The sequence below is a fragment of the Ambystoma mexicanum genome, chromosome 3q, assembly GCF_040938575.1.
Source record: "Ambystoma mexicanum isolate Mex_15411 chromosome 3q, UKY_AmexF1_1, whole genome shotgun sequence".
In the NCBI taxonomy this organism is placed as follows: Eukaryota; Metazoa; Chordata; class Amphibia; order Caudata; family Ambystomatidae; genus Ambystoma; species Ambystoma mexicanum.
The window spans coordinates 833,405,046-833,423,501 of NC_090926.1; the positions used below are offsets into that span (position 1 = coordinate 833,405,046).

Here is an 18,456-nt window from a genome sequence, read left to right on the forward strand (position 1 = left end):
GAGGAATGAAAAACCGGATGGACCCTGTGTAGGCAAGGAGGCAACTTCAAGCGGAAAGTCACCGGGTTGACTCTTGCTACAATAGGATATGGACCAATGAAACAGGGTGAGAGTTTAGAAGGACGGGTCCACCGGGGTAAATATTTGGTGGAGAGCCATACCCGGGTGCCCACCTTCCACTCTGGCACAGAAGAACGGAGTGAGGCCAGAAGCAGAATGGCGAGTATTGTTGTAAGCAAATTCCGCCGTAGGAAGGAGAGATACCCAGTTGTCTTGTTCCTGGTTGACATAACAGCGTAAGTATTGTTCGAGAGTGCCATTCAATCGCTCAGTTTGCCCATTTGTCTGAGGGTGGAAACCAGATGACAGTGCCCTTTCGATGCCCAATCGATGACATAAGGCTGTCCAGAATTTGGAGACATATTGGCTGACTCTATCCGATGTAATCTTGTCGTGGAGACCATGAAGATGGAAAACATCCTTGAGAAAAACTTCTGCCATTTCGGATGCAGTGGGCAATCCGGGAAGAGGAGTGAAATGAGCCATCTTGGACATATAGTCTACTGTTACCATGATGCATGTACAAGCACAAGAAACCGGCAGATCCACAATGAAATCTGTGGAGATATGACTCCATGGACGTAAGGGTACGGCACTCTGTTCGATTAACCCCAAGGGTTTTGTTGTGCGATTCTTACTGTGGTTGCAGATCCTGCAGGATTGGACATATTGGCTGAGCCCGGACCGCATTCCGGCCCAATAGAAATATCTCTGGACTAGGTCTAGTGTGCCTGTTAGTCCTCGATGCCCGGCAGTTTTGTGGTCATGGCACCACTGAATGACCTGTCGTTGGAGGGGCGCCGTAGGTATAAATAACCGATGATTGTGAAACAAAAGCCCCTCTTTGTCCATTAAAGTTTCCTTTTCCTTCTTGGGTGTAGACAGAATAGTGGCCTCTTTAACTTGTTGAAGAAAGTTGGTAACATGGAGGAAAACCCGATTTCTGGGAAAGAGTCTTTCTGTAGTTGGCAAATGGGAAGCTTCCAATCCACCTTTCCGTGATAGGGCGTCGGCAAGAAGATTCTGACTTCCAGGTATATAAGTAATACGAAAGTCGTACAGGGCAAAGAAATGTGCCCATCGGGCTTGACGAGAGTTGACACAGTCCATAATCTGAAGAATTTGCAAATTCTTATGGTCTGTACGAATGGTGAATGGACAGCTACTTCCTTGCAACAAGTGCCTCCATTCCTCACATGCTAATTTCATGGCTAAGAGTTCCCTCTCAATGACCGAATAATTCTGCTGACTTGGCGTAAGAGTACGCGAGAGATAAGCGATGGGATGTTCGTTTCCGTCATGTTCTTGAAGTAAGACTGCTCCCACCGCGGCCGCAGAGGCGTCGGTTTCCAGTATAAATGGTTTAGCTTGATCTGGGTGACACAAAATGGGAGCATGACAAAACAGTTCCTTTAAGTGTTTGAAATTCTTTTCTGCTTGGTCATCCCAGCGAAATGGTAAAGAGGACTTTTTCAACAGCCGAGTAATGGGTAACACCACCTCAGAAAAAGAGGGTATGAAACGCCTATAGAAATTTGCCACTCCCAGAAATGTCTGTACCTCTTTGACCGATATGGGAGAGTGCCAACTAAGAATTGCATCCACCTTTCTTCGATCCTTCAGGACCCCTTGGGGAGAGAGAACTGCGAACAGGGAGGGCTTGGCTGATAAGCCTCCCAGGTCGCAGCACGCAAAACAACTAGACCGCTAGAGCGACGTCCGGAAATGTGATGGGACGCCACAATTGTGGCCCGACAGCCGCAACCTGGACCATAGTGTCCAAGGAAGGCGTTGCATGACAACTGGTCTTTCCCCTACACCTTAAGCACTCCCCTGTGCCCCCCTTCTAAAGAAGCCCTCAGCCAATCCTTCCTACCCGGGTAATTATCGCCATCACTCCTTTCCTGGAAAAGCTGGCCAATCTCCCAGCTTCATATGCATACTGAATCTATTGGTTGCCTCCACAACCACCAGTCTGGCTTCAGATCTGCCAGAAGCACTGAAGCTGCTCTCTTGAACACCTGAAGCCCTGCACTCCAATCTTGACTCTAATATCCCTTCTGTCCTTATTCTCCTCAATCTATCCTCTGCCTTTGACACGGTCAACCAAGCCATCCTGCTCAAACGCCTCTGTGACAACCTGGGTAACATTGGTCAGGCCGTGGCCTGGATGACCTCCTGTCTCACTGACCAATCCTCTCAGCTGCAACAAGGGTCTTTCTTCTCTTCTATCTCTCACTCTACTTGTAGTGTTACCCAGGGGAGTAACCTCTCTCCCTGACTGTTCAACCAATACCTGGCACCTCTCGCCCACCGCATCGCTACTATCTGCTCCAATTTTGAGTGTTATGCAGATGACACCCAGCTCTCCTTCAGGCTCCCCTCAGCCACCTCTGCTCCTTCTCTCGTACCAGACTGTCTGGCTGCAATTCAGGAATGGTGTGCCACCAACAATCCCTGCCTTAATGCCCATAAGACTGAGATCCTTCTCATTGGGAACCTGCTACATCCTTTCCTCTCACACTCTTGCCGCCCAATATGAGCCCTCTTCCTGCCTCTTCCTGTGAGGCTAAGAACCTTGGTGTCATCTTCGCCTCCACCCTCTCCTTCTCTCCTCACATTTATGATGTCTTTAAAAAGTCAAAGTATCAGCTGCACCTCCTCAGAGGTATTCTTCCTTTTCTCACTTTCCCCCAGAAGTTTACTGTCTCCAGAGCTCTGGTCCGTTCTAGGCTGGACGCCTACCACAGTCTTTTTTCTAAATCTGCCTGCCTCTACCGTTCGACCTTTACAATTTATCCAGAACAGGACTGCAAAACTTGTCTTTGGCCTCAAGTCCAGGGATTGTATCTCTCCAGCACTGAAATATCTTCACTGGCTCCCAGTGGCCGCAAGGATCAAGTTCAAGGCCCTCTGCATCGTTCACAAGGCTTTCTGGGGCCGGGGACTGCGCAACCTCTAATTTTCTCTTCCAAAACATCTTCCTTCTCAAACTCTCTGCTCATCCACCTCCAACTCTATGAGGGTCAGACGCTTCTCCAAGCATATAGTTGGGGGGCAGATCTCTCTCCTCGGCTGGGGCCTCTCTCTGTAAGAGCCTCTCTGCCTCTCTCGAACTTGAGAAAAACCACCTCTGGCTCCAGAAGCAACTCAAGAACTTCCTTTTCGCCTCCGCATTCTCGCTTCCCTATCCCTGCAGATGTACCTTACTTTTCCTCGCACTAGTCACCTGGATACCCTCTGAACTTGGGCCTGGGCTCCCCAGCACTTAAGGTTCTGTTCCTGCAACCCTGCAGTCCCTTCTCACTGCACCTATGAGCCACCTGCTGGCTGCATTTATTGATTTACCTGCACTACTCCCTTTGCCTCCTCCCCTGGCACGTCTCCCCTTCCCTCTTCCCTACACTTGCACGATCTGAATGACACAAGGCCTAGTAAGATTGTTATTTTGTCCGCCCTTTGTTTCCCCCGCCTTGTCTTGTCACGCCTAGAAACACTTGTGTACAGGCACGTTATAAATGCCATATCATATCATATAAAACAGCGGGAAGTATAATATATATATTTATTTTTATTTTTTTATATATATATATATTTTTTTAGTGAAATACTTGCCTGTTATTTATATGCTTAGTGTGTTTAGAAAGGCCCAACAAACAATTGTATTTCTCATATACTTACTGGCTAACTTGAATGATTGGCGTTATTCTGTGTGGACCCATTGTAGCCCTAGACCAATCTCACACCTTTCCTGAGACTAAGCCTCGACCACCCTTCCACTCCACCCCGACTGGTCCCCGGCCAACCTCCCAGTTTATTCCCTTCCACCCCAAATAGGGTGGCCTTACCTCAGGGGTTGATTTTGGAAATCATAGATAACAAATTGGCTTAAGTGGTGGGAAACGCTCTTTGGCTGTCAGTGTTGACTCAGTGAAGTGATACCTTAGTTCTACTTACTAAGACCACTAGTGTGCCATAAGGATAAACATGCTTCTCTAAGCATGAGGAGGGGAAAAAGCAAAAAGAGAAAGAGGGTCAGACTACTGAAAAACCTGCATCCCATAAGGCACATAACATGTTTTTTAAGGGGAGTAAGCCACCTATGTAAAGGGTAGTGTGACTCACCATCTCAAGAATGAAATTAGGCACAGTAAAACTCCTACATACAAGGGTCCTCAGAATCTTCTATAAACTGTGGAGCAAGTGTCCATGTGAAGGGGGATTCCAGATGTAAGGGTAAGACCTTGGGGGTCCATTCTGCAAAGCTGGTATTCCCTTATGTTTTGGGAAAAATACTCACAGGTGCATCCTTCTCTTATGACTTTTTTCCCAGAGGCGTTGGCTCAGAAGTAGTTCTAGTATCCCTGGAATCATATTAAACATTATTGTAAGGATAGTGTACATTTGCTACCAGGAGCACTGGGGCCAGTCGAACTGTGGTGGATTCCACATTGGTAAACCCAGAGGCTTTAGCCAGAGCTCCTCTTATGCCCACTAAGTTGGTTGATGCCCCCGCCTTGTAACTTCCAAGAAATGCCTGTCACTCTAGCAGTAAATCAAGGAGTGGTCAGGATACCTGTAAGTATACAGTGGCAGGTTTGAGTTCTGCTGGTGAAATTACCACAGAGACTTGGGTATTGTGGGGGACACTGCAGAGCTACCATTTACCAGGTCTCACACAAAGAAGGCTCCCTTAGCCAAGCCTAAGGGGAATCATAAACCAAAGGTATAACTCAAGACCAAGGAGGTAAAGTATCTGAAAAAGTGGAAGATTGAAACCTCCCCTACTCTAACTACAGTGAGCTGGAGTTAGCTCTTAAGATGGATTTCTAAAATCTGTCCTAGTGGACACATTTTAGGAGGCCACCCTAGTTACAGCAAAAAGGATATCCTGAGAGGCCAACCAAAACCCGATCAAGGCAGCAACAGAAAGAAGCCGATGCTATTCTCAGGAGAGTGAGAGTGGGGTATAAAAATACTCTTATTTATTTTAGGCCTTCTACACACACCAAAAACTGAAACTAACAGTGATGTTTCCAGGTGCCACTGCAACCCCCTGTCCCTTTCGGATTTGAACTTTGTGTCGAACGCTGCATTATCCTGTCTGCTGGAGGAGCGGCTGAAAGAGCAGCTGGCCCCTTAACTGGAGGCGGAGTACATGTTTCGACAGCCACTTCAAAACACCCTCCCTCCGCAAAAGCGGTGTGTAAGTGGTGTTTCCAGGTGCCACTGCAACCCCCTGTCCATTTCGGATTTGAACGTTGTGGTGAACGCTGCATCATCCTGTCTACTGGAGGAGCGTCTGACAGAGCAGCAGGCCCCTTAACTGGAGGCGGAGTCCGTGTACCGACAGCCACTTCAAAACACCCTTCCTCTGCTGAAGCGGAGCGGAAGTGGTGTGTAAGTGGTGTTTCCAGGTGGTCCCGGGTTTTTGCGAGTTCTCGCGAGTGGCCACATATTTTCCTCGTAGAGGAGCTGGACGCCGACAAAGCCCGCCTCCCAGGAAATGAAACCTGACGGACTTAAGGCCCAGATGGAGAACTCCTGTTTAGCGACAGCCGGGTCCCGCACCAGAAATCAGGTAAGATTAAGACTTGCCTCTCTGCCGGCCCGGCCCTGCCTCCCCCCTCAAGTGGACGTAAACTTTTAAAACAATCACGACTGCTATATGCAATCCGCGACCATCCGCTGGAGACAGCAAAGCACTCTATCGAGCCCCCAGGGGCAGAGCTACTGAAAGAAAACTGGCCACCCCTGACTGTCTCAAATCTATTGGGTGGAGTTTTAGAGGGGCCTCTGATATCATCTACCTGCCCCCACGAAGCGTCTCATAAGACCTATCAAGGCAGTAAGGAGTATGGCCCGGATCATGATTCTGACTACATGAAAGTTTGCTCTATGGACTATGCTGCGCCAACGTGTGACCCCCGAAAAAAGAAGCCTCTTTCCCCAGAAAGCAAGATAAAGCACGGAAAGCTAATAACGGTGCACGCCCTGAGCGCAACAGAGACTAAGACTCAACAGTATACTACTCCATCCTCCTTTACTATGAGTCCCCTCCCATGAGCAGAGCCATCTGCGACAATGGCCCTGGCATCCCCATAGTTAACTTGAATCAGGATGTACAGTTGGAAGTGCTAAGCAATGCGGCCGGCTTAAGCACATCAGGGGAGTCACTGATTACAAATGTAAGGCCCACTGAGTTACAGATGGATCTGTCAGTGGCGAAGCTGTATACTGCCCCTGGGTTTGCCCTCTCAGATGCTCTGAGAAACTCTCCATCACTAATGGAGGATGTGGAGGTGGTAAAAAGTGACCAAACCGTACCGCGCGTGGTAATGGTAAATAAAGAGACCACCAGTGACGGGACCGAGGACCAATTACATTTTAACAATGTTCTCCTCCCTATACCCCAGCCAACAATGCCCCCTCCAGATGTCTCAGGCAACTCGATCTGGGAGGTATCAAATGAATATACCGAAGAGGATTTAATGTCCCTCCACCCATCAAGTGGAGCCGCTGCTAAGTTGAGCAGCACTGCACTACCGGAATGGTCGGCAGTGTATGCCCCAAATGATTTCTGCCCCCTGAATCCAACAAACCTAAACATGGTATTAAACGGAAAATTTGGGTCCAGGAATCTGGGCCCAGGGAAAATACAGCAGGATGGAAATAGACCGGAGAAAAACACAAATCCATACCTAGTGGAGAGGCTAATGCAAGACATCTCAGCTATAAATGGTAAGATTGCCAGAGAAAAACTGAAGAGTCTTTCTTTTATCACTGAAAAGATCGCAGAAATGGACAACCGAATTCTGGCTTCTTCCCCATTGAATACAACTTAAAAGATATCTGAATTACAGCTGGCACTCCCTCGAGCCGAGGCCTAGGTCTGGTGGATGTAGCTAGAGAAGTTGGAAAAGTGCCCCACCCGGAGACTCATTTGGAGACTAGGAGAAAGTCTGCCTATACCCAGACGGAGGTGCTTACCAAACTTAAGGGCCCGGGCCAAAATGAACATCATGATTCCGGCCAGGCAATCGGATCTGATCTAACCCACATTCAAAACACAGTGATGGCAGCACTAACTATCACCATTGCACCCTTTATAAAGCTCTACGAGTGCATTAATTTGTCACTAGAAGACCTGCAACGAGTAGTGAAATAGCGGCTTCGAAACTGCTGGAGGTGGAAACCTTTACAAGAAAAATCGAACATCGTATGAACAAAGAGGCTGAGCAATCACAATTATGGCAAAACCGACTTGGTGACCTAGCGAGAAGGGAATCCCTGGATAAGTCAGCATTAATGGAAGCAGTCTTGGAAGACTGCAAGTGGATGCGACATAGCTTCAAAAAGCAGGAAGAAGCTCTGTCAACAGGAAATAATAAATCAAGACCGGGCACTGACCTAACAAATTGCGACTCCATCGAAAGTTTGGAAAATGAACCAAATCTTCCACTGAAGACTGGAGTAATCCTGTTGGAAGCCCAAAATTATAATGCTATGGGAAAAATAAAAGATACACAATCTGCTAAAATGATGAATGTGACGCAACCCCCCTTTAACTTTTATATTTTTCAAGGATCAGAAAAACATGGTTTGGCCACTCAAATGGAAAAGGACCCTACTTGGTCAAATCCAGAATCTCAAAAAGATCAAAAAAAGAGTAAAAATAAGAAGCGGACAGAAAAAAGGAAGCTAAATGGCTCAAGATCTTTTCTAAGAAATATAAACTCACCACCAACCTCAGAACCCAAGCCCCAAGCCAAGAAAGCCCGTAGAGAAATGGTTATTCCGAATGACAAGAGAGACCTCCGGGCAGTGTGTGAAGACAGTGCCCAGCCGATTGACTGGGAGAAGGAGGACACTTACAAGTCTGAATCTGGTACTGACTTAAGTGACCTAATCCAGACAATCGAAGAAAGTGCAACGGATGAAGAGTGGAGAAATTTAAGCAATTCTGAATGGGAGGAAATTGAGAAAAACATCCAAAATATGGTTGAAAATGACCCGGATGTACATTCAAGAAAATTAAATAATAGAGAACAACAAACAAATAAGGCCGGTGGAACCAAATCTCAAACAATAAGAACTAGAATATCAGAGAGGAAAGACTGCTTCCTAACCTTGGACGAGAAAAGAAGGATTGTAAACAACCGAAACAGCTCTCCAGGTGGGTCAAGCCAACACCCAAAGAAAACAAGCCAGACCTTATCACCGGATAAAAGAAAGAGAAATGGCTCTGAGAAAAATTTGATGGACCAATCTAAGACTTATGGGTCCAATTATGGATCTGAAACAAAGAGAAAAACATTGAAAGAGGCTGAAAGAAGAAAGGGTGGTACAAGCTTTAGATTAAGCCTTGAAAGCCTAGAAAGAACAAAGACTCTGATCATCCTAAATAGGGATCAGGTGATGAAAATATTCCAACAGATCCCAGCTACAAGATACATACTGTTTGATGACATCTGTATAATAGAGTTTATAAATGAACGGCAGATGGATCTGGTGATATTACATCTAAAATCACAGGTAATAAAAGAATCTCTGCTGGATGCACGAGACAAAATAGCTTTGATGGGCTATAAGATAAGAGACGATCCCGACTTGAACTCTTTTTCTGTAAATGAATGAAGTGAAACAACAAATTTGGCCTGGAATCTAGGTAGAGAAAGAATCAATTGTAACCAATACTACGAATAAACCTGATGAAAAGCCAGTGCTAAAAAATAAAATAGCACCGAAGATCCTAAAATTTGCAAAAGAGGTGCCCAACTCAGCCAAAGAATGGGGTAGTAGACAAACCGATAAGGAAAGGAATAAACAAACTGATCCGCCCCTAAAAGAAGACAAGAAGCTGTCCTTCACAATTGACAATTCGGAAGGCTCTCTAAACAGTAGGAGCACAAAACAGGGAAAACAAGTAAACTCGCAAGATTGGTCATGGATGGCTGAGGTCCTATCTAGGAAAAAAGAGCAATAGAATGAGAGAGTGGTGGAGGAGGATAAGACACCAACATGTGTATCTTGGAACACCTGTGTGGTTTCTTACACCTGTTCACAGGAGAGGATGATTTCCTAAGTGAGTTTGAACTAGTGTGTCTACAGGAAACATGGCTAAGGAAAAAGTCAATCTGTGAAAATTAGGAGGTTTTCATTAATCCTGCTAGAAAAGGCCCCAAAGGTTGTCCATATGGAGGCCTACTAACATTGATAAAATTAAAGAATGCCCTAAAGGTAACAGCGAGCAGAAACCCCAATCCAGGACTACAGGTTTTGGAAACCTCGATTACCACAAATACTCACCAACTTAACCTATTGGTGATTAATACGCACTGGAATGGGAATGACTCCTCTCCTGAACCCTATCTGAAGAGCATATCCAGTGAAATTGATACATCAATGCTGAAAGCCCCAAACCAATTGATTATGCTCTGTGGAGACCTGAATATGAAGCTCCTACAAAATGATGGCACGGAGATTGTCATGACCAAATTGAAGGGTAGGGCCTCTGAATGGGTTAAAGCAATGGTAAATAAAGATATGAGAAGATTAAATGGCCAAACAAAGGGCGATCTCCATGGTGCATGTCCATGGAGGCGAGGAAGCCACCAAGCCTGCATTGACTACTGCTATGTCTCTGAGAAATTGTTGCAACAAATCTAAAGTTCTGCAGTGGTTTGACGTGAAACAAGCGATCATGACTCTTTGGAAATCAAAACAACGATCCCTCTCTCTAACCCAAATAAATGCCAAACAAAAATTGGACCAGTCTCAGTGAATTGGGGCCAAAACAGAGTACGAAATACCAACAGTGACGGAAAAGTATGAATCCTACGTAAGAGCCAACTCCTCAGCAGCCGAATATCGATTGCTGCTTAAAGCATATGAGGTGGAAAGGAAATCTAAAACAAGGGTGGAAGTGACAAAGACCCATGCCTACGATAAAAATCTGGTCAGCAAGAGGAAAAAACTCAGAGCAGACATTCGTGCACTGCAAAATAACTTCACTGATGGAAATGAAGGAAAAATCAGACAACTAAAGCAGTCCTATAAAAACTGGATAAAATCCACTAAAGCAATTGAAGAGCGAGCTGACGCTGAAAGAATGCTAGCTGCGATTTCCACAAGCAATGCGCAAAGTCTGTGGGAAATAATAAATAAAGGTGAAGATTTGCAAGTGGCACTAACAACTAACCAAGTATCTGAAACCACTTGGGTTGAGCACTACTCGGAGCTGTTTAAAAAAAAGATCCCACTCACGCCCACCATTAAAAACGAGAAATCCATCCAGGGTATGTGGATGATTAATTTCGACCGTCTGGATATCGATTTGATGATCTAGAAACTGAGTACATCAAGAGCAGCTGGTCCGGACAGCATCTCGAATATGGAACGCAAGTCAAACAAAGAAAAATGGGGCGACTTGATCTACTTGCTCTTTAAGCAAATTATGAGAATGAAAGAAATCCCCCAATCATGGAGAGAAGGAATAATTATTCCCATATATGAGAAAGGCGATAGAAGTGACCCTCGAAATTACCGCCCTATCGCCTTACTGGACTCAATTGGTAAACTATTTGCCTCCTTACTACTAAGAGACCTGACTAGATGGGCAACAAAGAAAGGCCTACTAGATCCAAGGCAAACAGCCTTCTTACCTGGAGTGGGAACCGAGTTAAATATCTTCCTATTGAATCTTCTGAAGGACAAAGTAATTAACAACAAGTCCAAAATTTACCTGGGCTTTATGGATCTCGAACAAGCTTTTGATTCTGTTAGTAGGGAGCGCCTCTGGCTGAAATTGGAAAAATGGGGCTGCACTGAATACTTAATCGAAGCTATTAGAGCCCTCTATACGGATGCGAATAATTCAAATCTGACTATCTAAAGAAGGCCATCTATCCAACAAGATATGTACCTATTAAGGCATAAAGCAAGGCTGCGCACTGGCGTCCATATTGTTTGTACTATACATGATAGACATGGACGTAAATCAAAAGGAAGTCCGTGCGTTCCCTCCAAAAATAAATGGAAATCCTATCTCATGGATACTGTACGCAGACGATCTAGTCTTTATCGACCAGACACCCATCGGCCTGCAAAGGCGCATAAATGCCTTCCAAAGTTTCCTGGAAGAAAGCCAAATGAAGGCGAATGTGGCGAAATCAAAAATCCTGATTCTCAAAAAGGCTGGTGGTTGGAGGAAAATTAAAGACCCTAATAGGTGGTTTCTGAAAAACCAGCAACTAGAAATAGTTGACTCAATCACCTATTTAGGTGTCAGAATTAATAAAAACTCTAATGAATCAGGACACTACCAATACATACGAGAGAAGTTGGTTAAACTGACAAACCAATGCAGAGCAATCCACAATCGATATGGCAGATACTCATTAATCCCCATCATAACTTTCTATAAACGAAAGGTAGTGGCTACCCTTACATATGGGGCGGAGGCCCTAATCACCCATCACCAGAGATTCTTGGAAACCTGTGAAGGGTACTTCTGGAGGAGAATACTGCGGTTTCCGAATTCTCTGCCAATCTATGCACTCGATAGTGGAATGGAAAATCATCTCCCTCTATAGAAAGTGCATCATAGATACCCCACCTGTACCCTATGACATCTGGCACAGATCGCATAATAACTCAGACTCCTATTTATCTGCATGGAAAAGAGCTTGTCCAGCTCTCCTGGAAGATCTAAATGTGGATGAAGAGATGCTAAAGGCCACGCCAGGCACGGCAAAGAAAAAACTGCAAGATCGGGATTGGGAAGACGCCTCTGACCTAAGAAAAGGCTATAAAATGTGTATCAATATCAGCTGGGAAATTAAGAAACAAAATCTTCCCCTAAGCTATGAAATTTCTTTTCCATCAGCCTTCTATCGGGACTTGTTGCTAAGGAGCCGTCACTCTGACACTCACCTGTTAACAAAGAACCACCAGACACTGACTCACCTGTGGATAATCAGCCTCTACTGAATTAGGTCTTAGTTAGAGCTGCAGAGCACTTTCACATAGACACTCAAGGGGCTCAAGAAGAGAGGGACTTTGCAGAAGAGATCATGGTGGATAAGAAACCCATCGCCCAAGACATACCTATTCTGAAGTCCATCCAACGCAGAATTGACCCTTCCCTCCTCACCCCTAATCTCACTAGGGCTGTCAAACCCAGAATTGAAAAATTGTTCAGGGCCGCCCAGTCAGACCCACTTTATATAAGGGGTCAACTTAAGCCTGACTCGTTGGAAGTCACTAACACCAGGAAAGAGCGGGACACCTCATCATCTGAAGCTCCCCCAGACAAGCAGAGCAAGAGGATTTATGGGTTAGGAAGGAAAGTGACCTCCACTTCCGCTTACCAGGCAAGACTCGCCAATACCACCACTCTGCTGGCAAGCTATAATTGCCTCCAGTGGGAGCAGGTAGCTGCCCTCATCGCCTCCACCCCTGAACCACTAAAGTGCCAGTTAGCCCAGATTGCATCGGAGGGTAGATTGGTGTCTGGGTGCATTCTAAAGGCGACCTTTGATGCCGCAGATAATGCAGGCCGGCTCATCGCAGAGAGCACGGTCATCAAGAGACACGCTTGGCTCAGACAGTCAGGGTTTAAACCCGAGACCCAGGCTTCTCTTATTGACATGCCGGTGGAACCGAATGTCTTGTTTGGCAAAGCAGTAGAGGAGACACTCAAAACTGCCAAGGATGAATACGATAATCTAAAGTCCGTGGGACAATTGACAAACCCACGAACCAAAGAGGGGATAATAATAATTTTTGTCGCTCACGCGGACAAAATTCCCAGAGGGGTTCCAATTACTCACAGGGGCAGGGTACATCCTGGGGTGGCAACCAAAAAAGTACCCAAAGTTACGGTAGAGGTAACAAGAGGGGCCACGGTAGAGGGAGAGGCAGCCCAGGCAGAGGCGGTATGCCTCCCAGCAAACGGTGATGCTCCACTCAGGGTCCCTTCCCACGCATCCCCAGTAGGGGGCACATTTCAACTTCACCCAAGCATGGGAAGGGATCACCTCGGACAGATGGGTGCTGTCCACAGTGTCCGCAGGATGCTGCATGGAACTGCTGGAGCGTCCCCGCAACCACCCTCCAAGACAAAAAATACACTCCTTGGACCACCAAAAGATCCTCCTCGAGGAAATCGTCAATCTTCTTGCAAAGGACGCAATAGAACTCGTCCCGGGCAACCAGGTAAACAAGGGTACTTATTCAACTTACTTCCTTGTGCCAAAAAAAGATTTGACAATGTGCCCAGTATTAGACTTACGCCCTGCAAACAGGTATGTCAAGCCCCAAAATGTTCGCATGACTATGCTCCAAGAGGTAATCACCCTCCTAAAAAAGGGAGATTACATGGCAACATTGGACAAGGAAACTGGTAAAAAGGATAACTAAACCGGAAAGACACGGACATCGCTGACCGAGTAGAGTAAAGCCCACGGCAGCTGGATGGGTGACATTGGATAGACAGGAACACAGGCAGCACGGAGACTGAGTCAACTAACCCAGACAATCCCACCAACACTCTCGCCCGCCCCGTAACTTGACTACCGCCAGGTACCACGTTGGTGTGGAATTATCAAAAAATTGGCAATCTACCCACTACCGGAGAGGTTGTCATTAGCAGATGCATTGGCCACTAGAGTCTAAATGGAGGATAAGGGGAGCCATGAGAGAGCATGGTAAACGCGGGGACTAGAGGAGTATGGAACCTGTATGCCAGTCAGACCCAGATCAGGACAGAGCCGCAACAGGGGAGACTACGCAAGCCGAGCGCTTCAATTCAGGATACAGATACAAACTAACCAACACTACTAACAATTTCCCTTTCTGCATACACCTCTCAAATTCCAAACCAAACACAACCAAATCCTACAGCACAACAAACCGCACAAACTTCACTACATTGCAACAACAAAACAAAAACACACATAGCCTTGCACAACAGTACACGACGACTACCGGCCGCAAACACCCCAGGCCCAGCCAACAGACCCACCGGGCTGAGGACGCAAACAGAACATCACTGCTCTCTTGCACTTTTCCTGCTTTCTCCCACTAACTCAACCTCCCCTCCTCTTTCAGAGCCGCCAGAGCACCAAGGGACCACTACGGTGGTGATAGTGTGCGGTACAAATGTCCTTTAACATTAACATTAATAACGAGGGAACTCTAGTTGAAGAGAAAACAGATTGCTCAAAAAGACTCTTGCTGTCGATACTGTGATTCTGATGGAAAAACAGAGACATTGAAACATCTGATGATATCCTGCCTAGGTCTGAATGACCTCCGTCAAACATTCTTAGGAGAATATTTACACCAATACTCCCATCTGACTTAGGAACTGTGGTGGGAAGGAATCTAATCAGCGGAGAAATTTGGCATTACAATCTCTGCCATGAAAATGCTGAAAAAAATATTTGAGTCTACTCGTAGTGAGGACTAATGGATTTGAAGAACATAATTGACATTAATACGTTGGACTAATGTTCAGTATGTTTAAGGTTTATACTGTGTTAACCAATAAAGCATAAAAAAAAGAAACTAACAGGTAATAATATCACACAATGCCTCTATGATATGAATATATGCATTAAAATAGCTTATTTAGCAAGCAAATACGTACATTGAATGCAGTCTCAATGATGGAACCAGATAACAAGTTCATTCCCTAACTGAAGTCGTCCAAAGAAGAATGGGGCCTTGTGCCCAAAGGTCACAGGAGCTACAATGCTTCTCCACATAATGGATGATTCTCTAAAGCTAAATTATAATTTAATTGTGTTGGTGATGTATTAAATACTCTTCAGCAATTCTACTAGGATAAGAAAATATTCTTTTGTATTTCAGAAGATACTACTTAGGTTTGACGACCAAAAGGCAATGGAATAGAAGATTAGGAGACACAGGAACCTATTCCCAATGTTATACAATGGAGGACTGGGGTGGGGGGGGGGTGATGCACTGTGTTCACGTACCCCCGAACTCTGGTTTTCACAGAAGACTCCATGGATCATCTGGGGGTCACCTGAGGACGGATTGTCCACTGTTGGTTCCAGAAGAGTTGCCCAGGATGTGTGTGCAACGATTCTCCCGGTCGGGTACAGCAGCAAGATGCAAACCCTGATAATGAAAAAATGCAAGAACCACCAATCCAGGCCTCTTCAGGACACTTCACAGGACAGTCGAAGAGAGCTCCAGCTATGGTCTCCTAACACAGGTGATGAAGGCATCCTTCCAGTTGCAGTCACAGAAGCTTCTCTAGGAGTGGATCACTTGATGCTGGGAAGCCTAAGGGAAGGCAACTTGTGGCACGAGCTGGAGACTATCAAAGGTCCGGGTGCAACCGTGTAACAGTCATGGTTCTTGCAAGGTATCCAAGGGGAGAGCTTGTCAGTCCACTGGGTGGTCCAGGGATACTTCAAAATGCTCGAGAAGGCATTAAGACTAGTTGGTCCCACAAGTCCAAGGGGTGAAGCACTGTTCAGAGATCAGGTAGTTCAACATGGCTTCACTGGGCCGATGCAGGAAGGGATAGAGGCCTCTTCAGGAGTCTCCTTTGGATGTTCAGTCAGCTTTTTGTCTACAAGGTATTCTTGGCTCCAACTCTGACCTGAAGAAATGGCTGCAGGATTTTTCGTCTTATCAAAAATTCAGGCTGGAGGTTAGTCCAAGCCCACCAATGGCAATGATTTGCACCATTCAAACAGCCATTAGTTGTCCAATCGGGGACAACTATTGCTTTCAATCATGCCCCACACCCAGACTCTCTGGCAGCATGGAATAGGAATGAGACTATACAGTCCCACCCACCTTCCTGGGCGCTACACACCCACAAAGGTATAACTAGCCTGTGAGAGCGGCAGATTTCTCGGACAAGTGCATGACCTCATTAGGGATTTACTGTCCTGGAAAGGTAGGAAAAAGGCCAAACAACAATATAGGCAAAGAGCAAGTAGAAATCCTGTGGCACAGCCATTTTAGGGCACTAACCAGGTTTTGTAGCTATACACAATAAACAGGAATGTACATGCTAAAATGAATGCACACATTGTAAGAATTGTAACTTGTCGTTAGGCACATACAAAAGTAACAAAAAGCCCAAGTGTAAAAAGCTAGGGTGACACAAAAGTATCCTCATTGGACTGCATTGTAAGATTCCAATGGCTCTGGAACTGATTCTAAAGTATTTCTCTATTGCAGGTTGACAACAGTAAACCTTCAGCTCCAGCCAGTGATTTAATTGACCTCAGTTCTCGATCACTGGAGCCCCCGTTCCAAACACCATCACCTGATACTTTATTCCAAGCCACAGACATGGACATTCTTGCAATGGGTTTTGAAAATTCTTCCAACTCATTGACATCTCCTGAATATTCCAGTAAGTACACTTTGTAACCAGGTTCTATAAAGTAAAGAACGTTGCTCATTAAATGTGTGTCTGTTGGCAAATAAATCACAGTGTACTCTTAGAAATAATATGTTTTACTTTTCTTGAGGATGAAATGCAAATTAAAACTAATCACAATATATGGTGACTGTTCTTCACCATGTAAAATTGTACTGAAGTAACGTATGGTGAGTGAATGTATGTAATACAAATATCAACTGTGGTGCAGTTGAAAATTAAATAAACATTAACCTCCACAATTTCACAATTCCAAAATTTTATTTCCTGCCTGCCATTTCACAAATAGCTGTATAGTTTTATATAGGTATCAAGGTACAACAAGTAGGCATGCTATGCACAATTTCAGTCTCCCTCTTCATCAAAATGAAAATAAGTTATTGTGAGGATGACAGTGTGTTAAACAGATGTGGGATCCAGGTGTTTCTCAAGGTAGTTTTCTATCTGGTTGGTCTAAAACCCACCCACTCCGAGCCTCCACTCACCCTATAAAATGAACAAATGACTACATTTTTAGGCAGAAAGACCAACGTTTACCCTGTGGTTTTGTATGCCCTTTCCCAGTTTAGGACTTGATTTCCTCCCATACAGTCTAAATCTGAAGCCTGACTGAGAGTGTGGTTGTGTGTTATGTTTGCTCCAATCACTAGTGGACTCCATTTAATCTGGCTGTATCCTTGATAAACCATAAAAATAGAGGACCCTGAGATTCTTATAGCCTGTGGGATAATGTCTCTGGTCTACAGCACTACTACACTTCAAACAGCTCCACAGGCTGTCCATTTGTCGTTGCTAGTGCTCTACAAATTAGGTAACATCCTTTATATACAACATATCTTTTAATTGTTTATTTTCTTCAACATATACATATTTTTTATACGCAAGAAGTTTATACAAAAATCTTTTCTTTTCATCAATAAAAACAATTTTTACAAACAATATAAAATCACATGTATTCCTAATTTTTATCAAAATAGTTTTTCTGGGTGCCCCAGGTTCAAATCATCTCTATTTCTTCCTGATATTGATTAATACAGAGTTACTTTCACTGTCATAAATGTTGATACCTTCAATTGTTTGACAATTCTCATTCACTAAACTCCTGATGTTAATTTCTCACAGTACAATCAATAAATCATCTACTGTTCTGTCATCTCAACATGTTTTGGTTCATCTGCGTTGTTATTACTGAACATTCTTTAGGAGTACAAATCCAAAATCACCTAACAAATTCTAACCTCACCATTTTAAAACAAGCCGACAGCTTCTCCCTTGTGTCACATAACACATAACATATTGCATTGGACCCACCACCAAACACTTCTAAAAAACGTCCTGTCCTGTTGTCATTTTTCTTTTTTTCCAGATATGATATATGATATGGCATTTGTAACACGCCTATACACAAGTGTTTGAAGGCGCGACGAGGCAGAGGGGGGGGGACAAGGGGAGACAGACAACGATCCTACTAGGCCAAGTGTCATTCAGATCACGCAAGTGCAAGGATAGAGGGGAAGGGAAAAGTGCATGGGGGAAAGGGAGAGGGGAAAGTGCAGTACAGGTTTATTAGCATACAGCATACAGGATAAATAACAAGGGCCAGCTGGTGGCAAGTGCGAGGTAAGTGCAGACAAGTGCTGGGAAGGGGGGCTGTAGGGATACAGACACAGTCCCGCGGTGCAAGGGGTTGCCAGGGAGGCAGTGCAGGGGAGAGTGGCTGGGCCAAGGACCAAGAACGGTGAGTGGCCCAGTTGCAGATTCAGTGCAGTTTCAGTAGTATTAGCAGGGGAGAGGGGGAGAGAAGGCGGAGGCAAATAGGAAGGTTTTGAGGTGCTTCCGGAACCGGAGATGGTTCTCCTCAAGTTTCAGGGAGGCAGGAAGGCTGTTCCAGAGGGAGGCCCCTGCAGCGGAGAGAGACCTGCCCCCAACTCGTTGTTTGGAGAAGTGGCTGACCCTGAGAG

At 45.2% G+C, this 18,456-nt stretch overlaps 1 protein-coding gene across 2 annotated transcripts in view; it reads left to right on the plus strand.

Moving 5' to 3' along the window:
- The window catches only part of TOM1L1 (target of myb1 like 1 membrane trafficking protein), a 1,067,055-nt gene that overhangs the window by 651,065 nt on the left and 397,534 nt on the right, over window positions 1–18,456 (plus strand). For both annotated transcript variants that reach the window (XM_069654924.1, XM_069654925.1), the window contains one exon: window positions 16,291–16,468. In XM_069654924.1, the coding sequence (XP_069511025.1) occupies window positions 16,291–16,468 (178 nt within the window). The remainder of the gene's footprint in view (window positions 1–16,290; window positions 16,469–18,456) is intronic.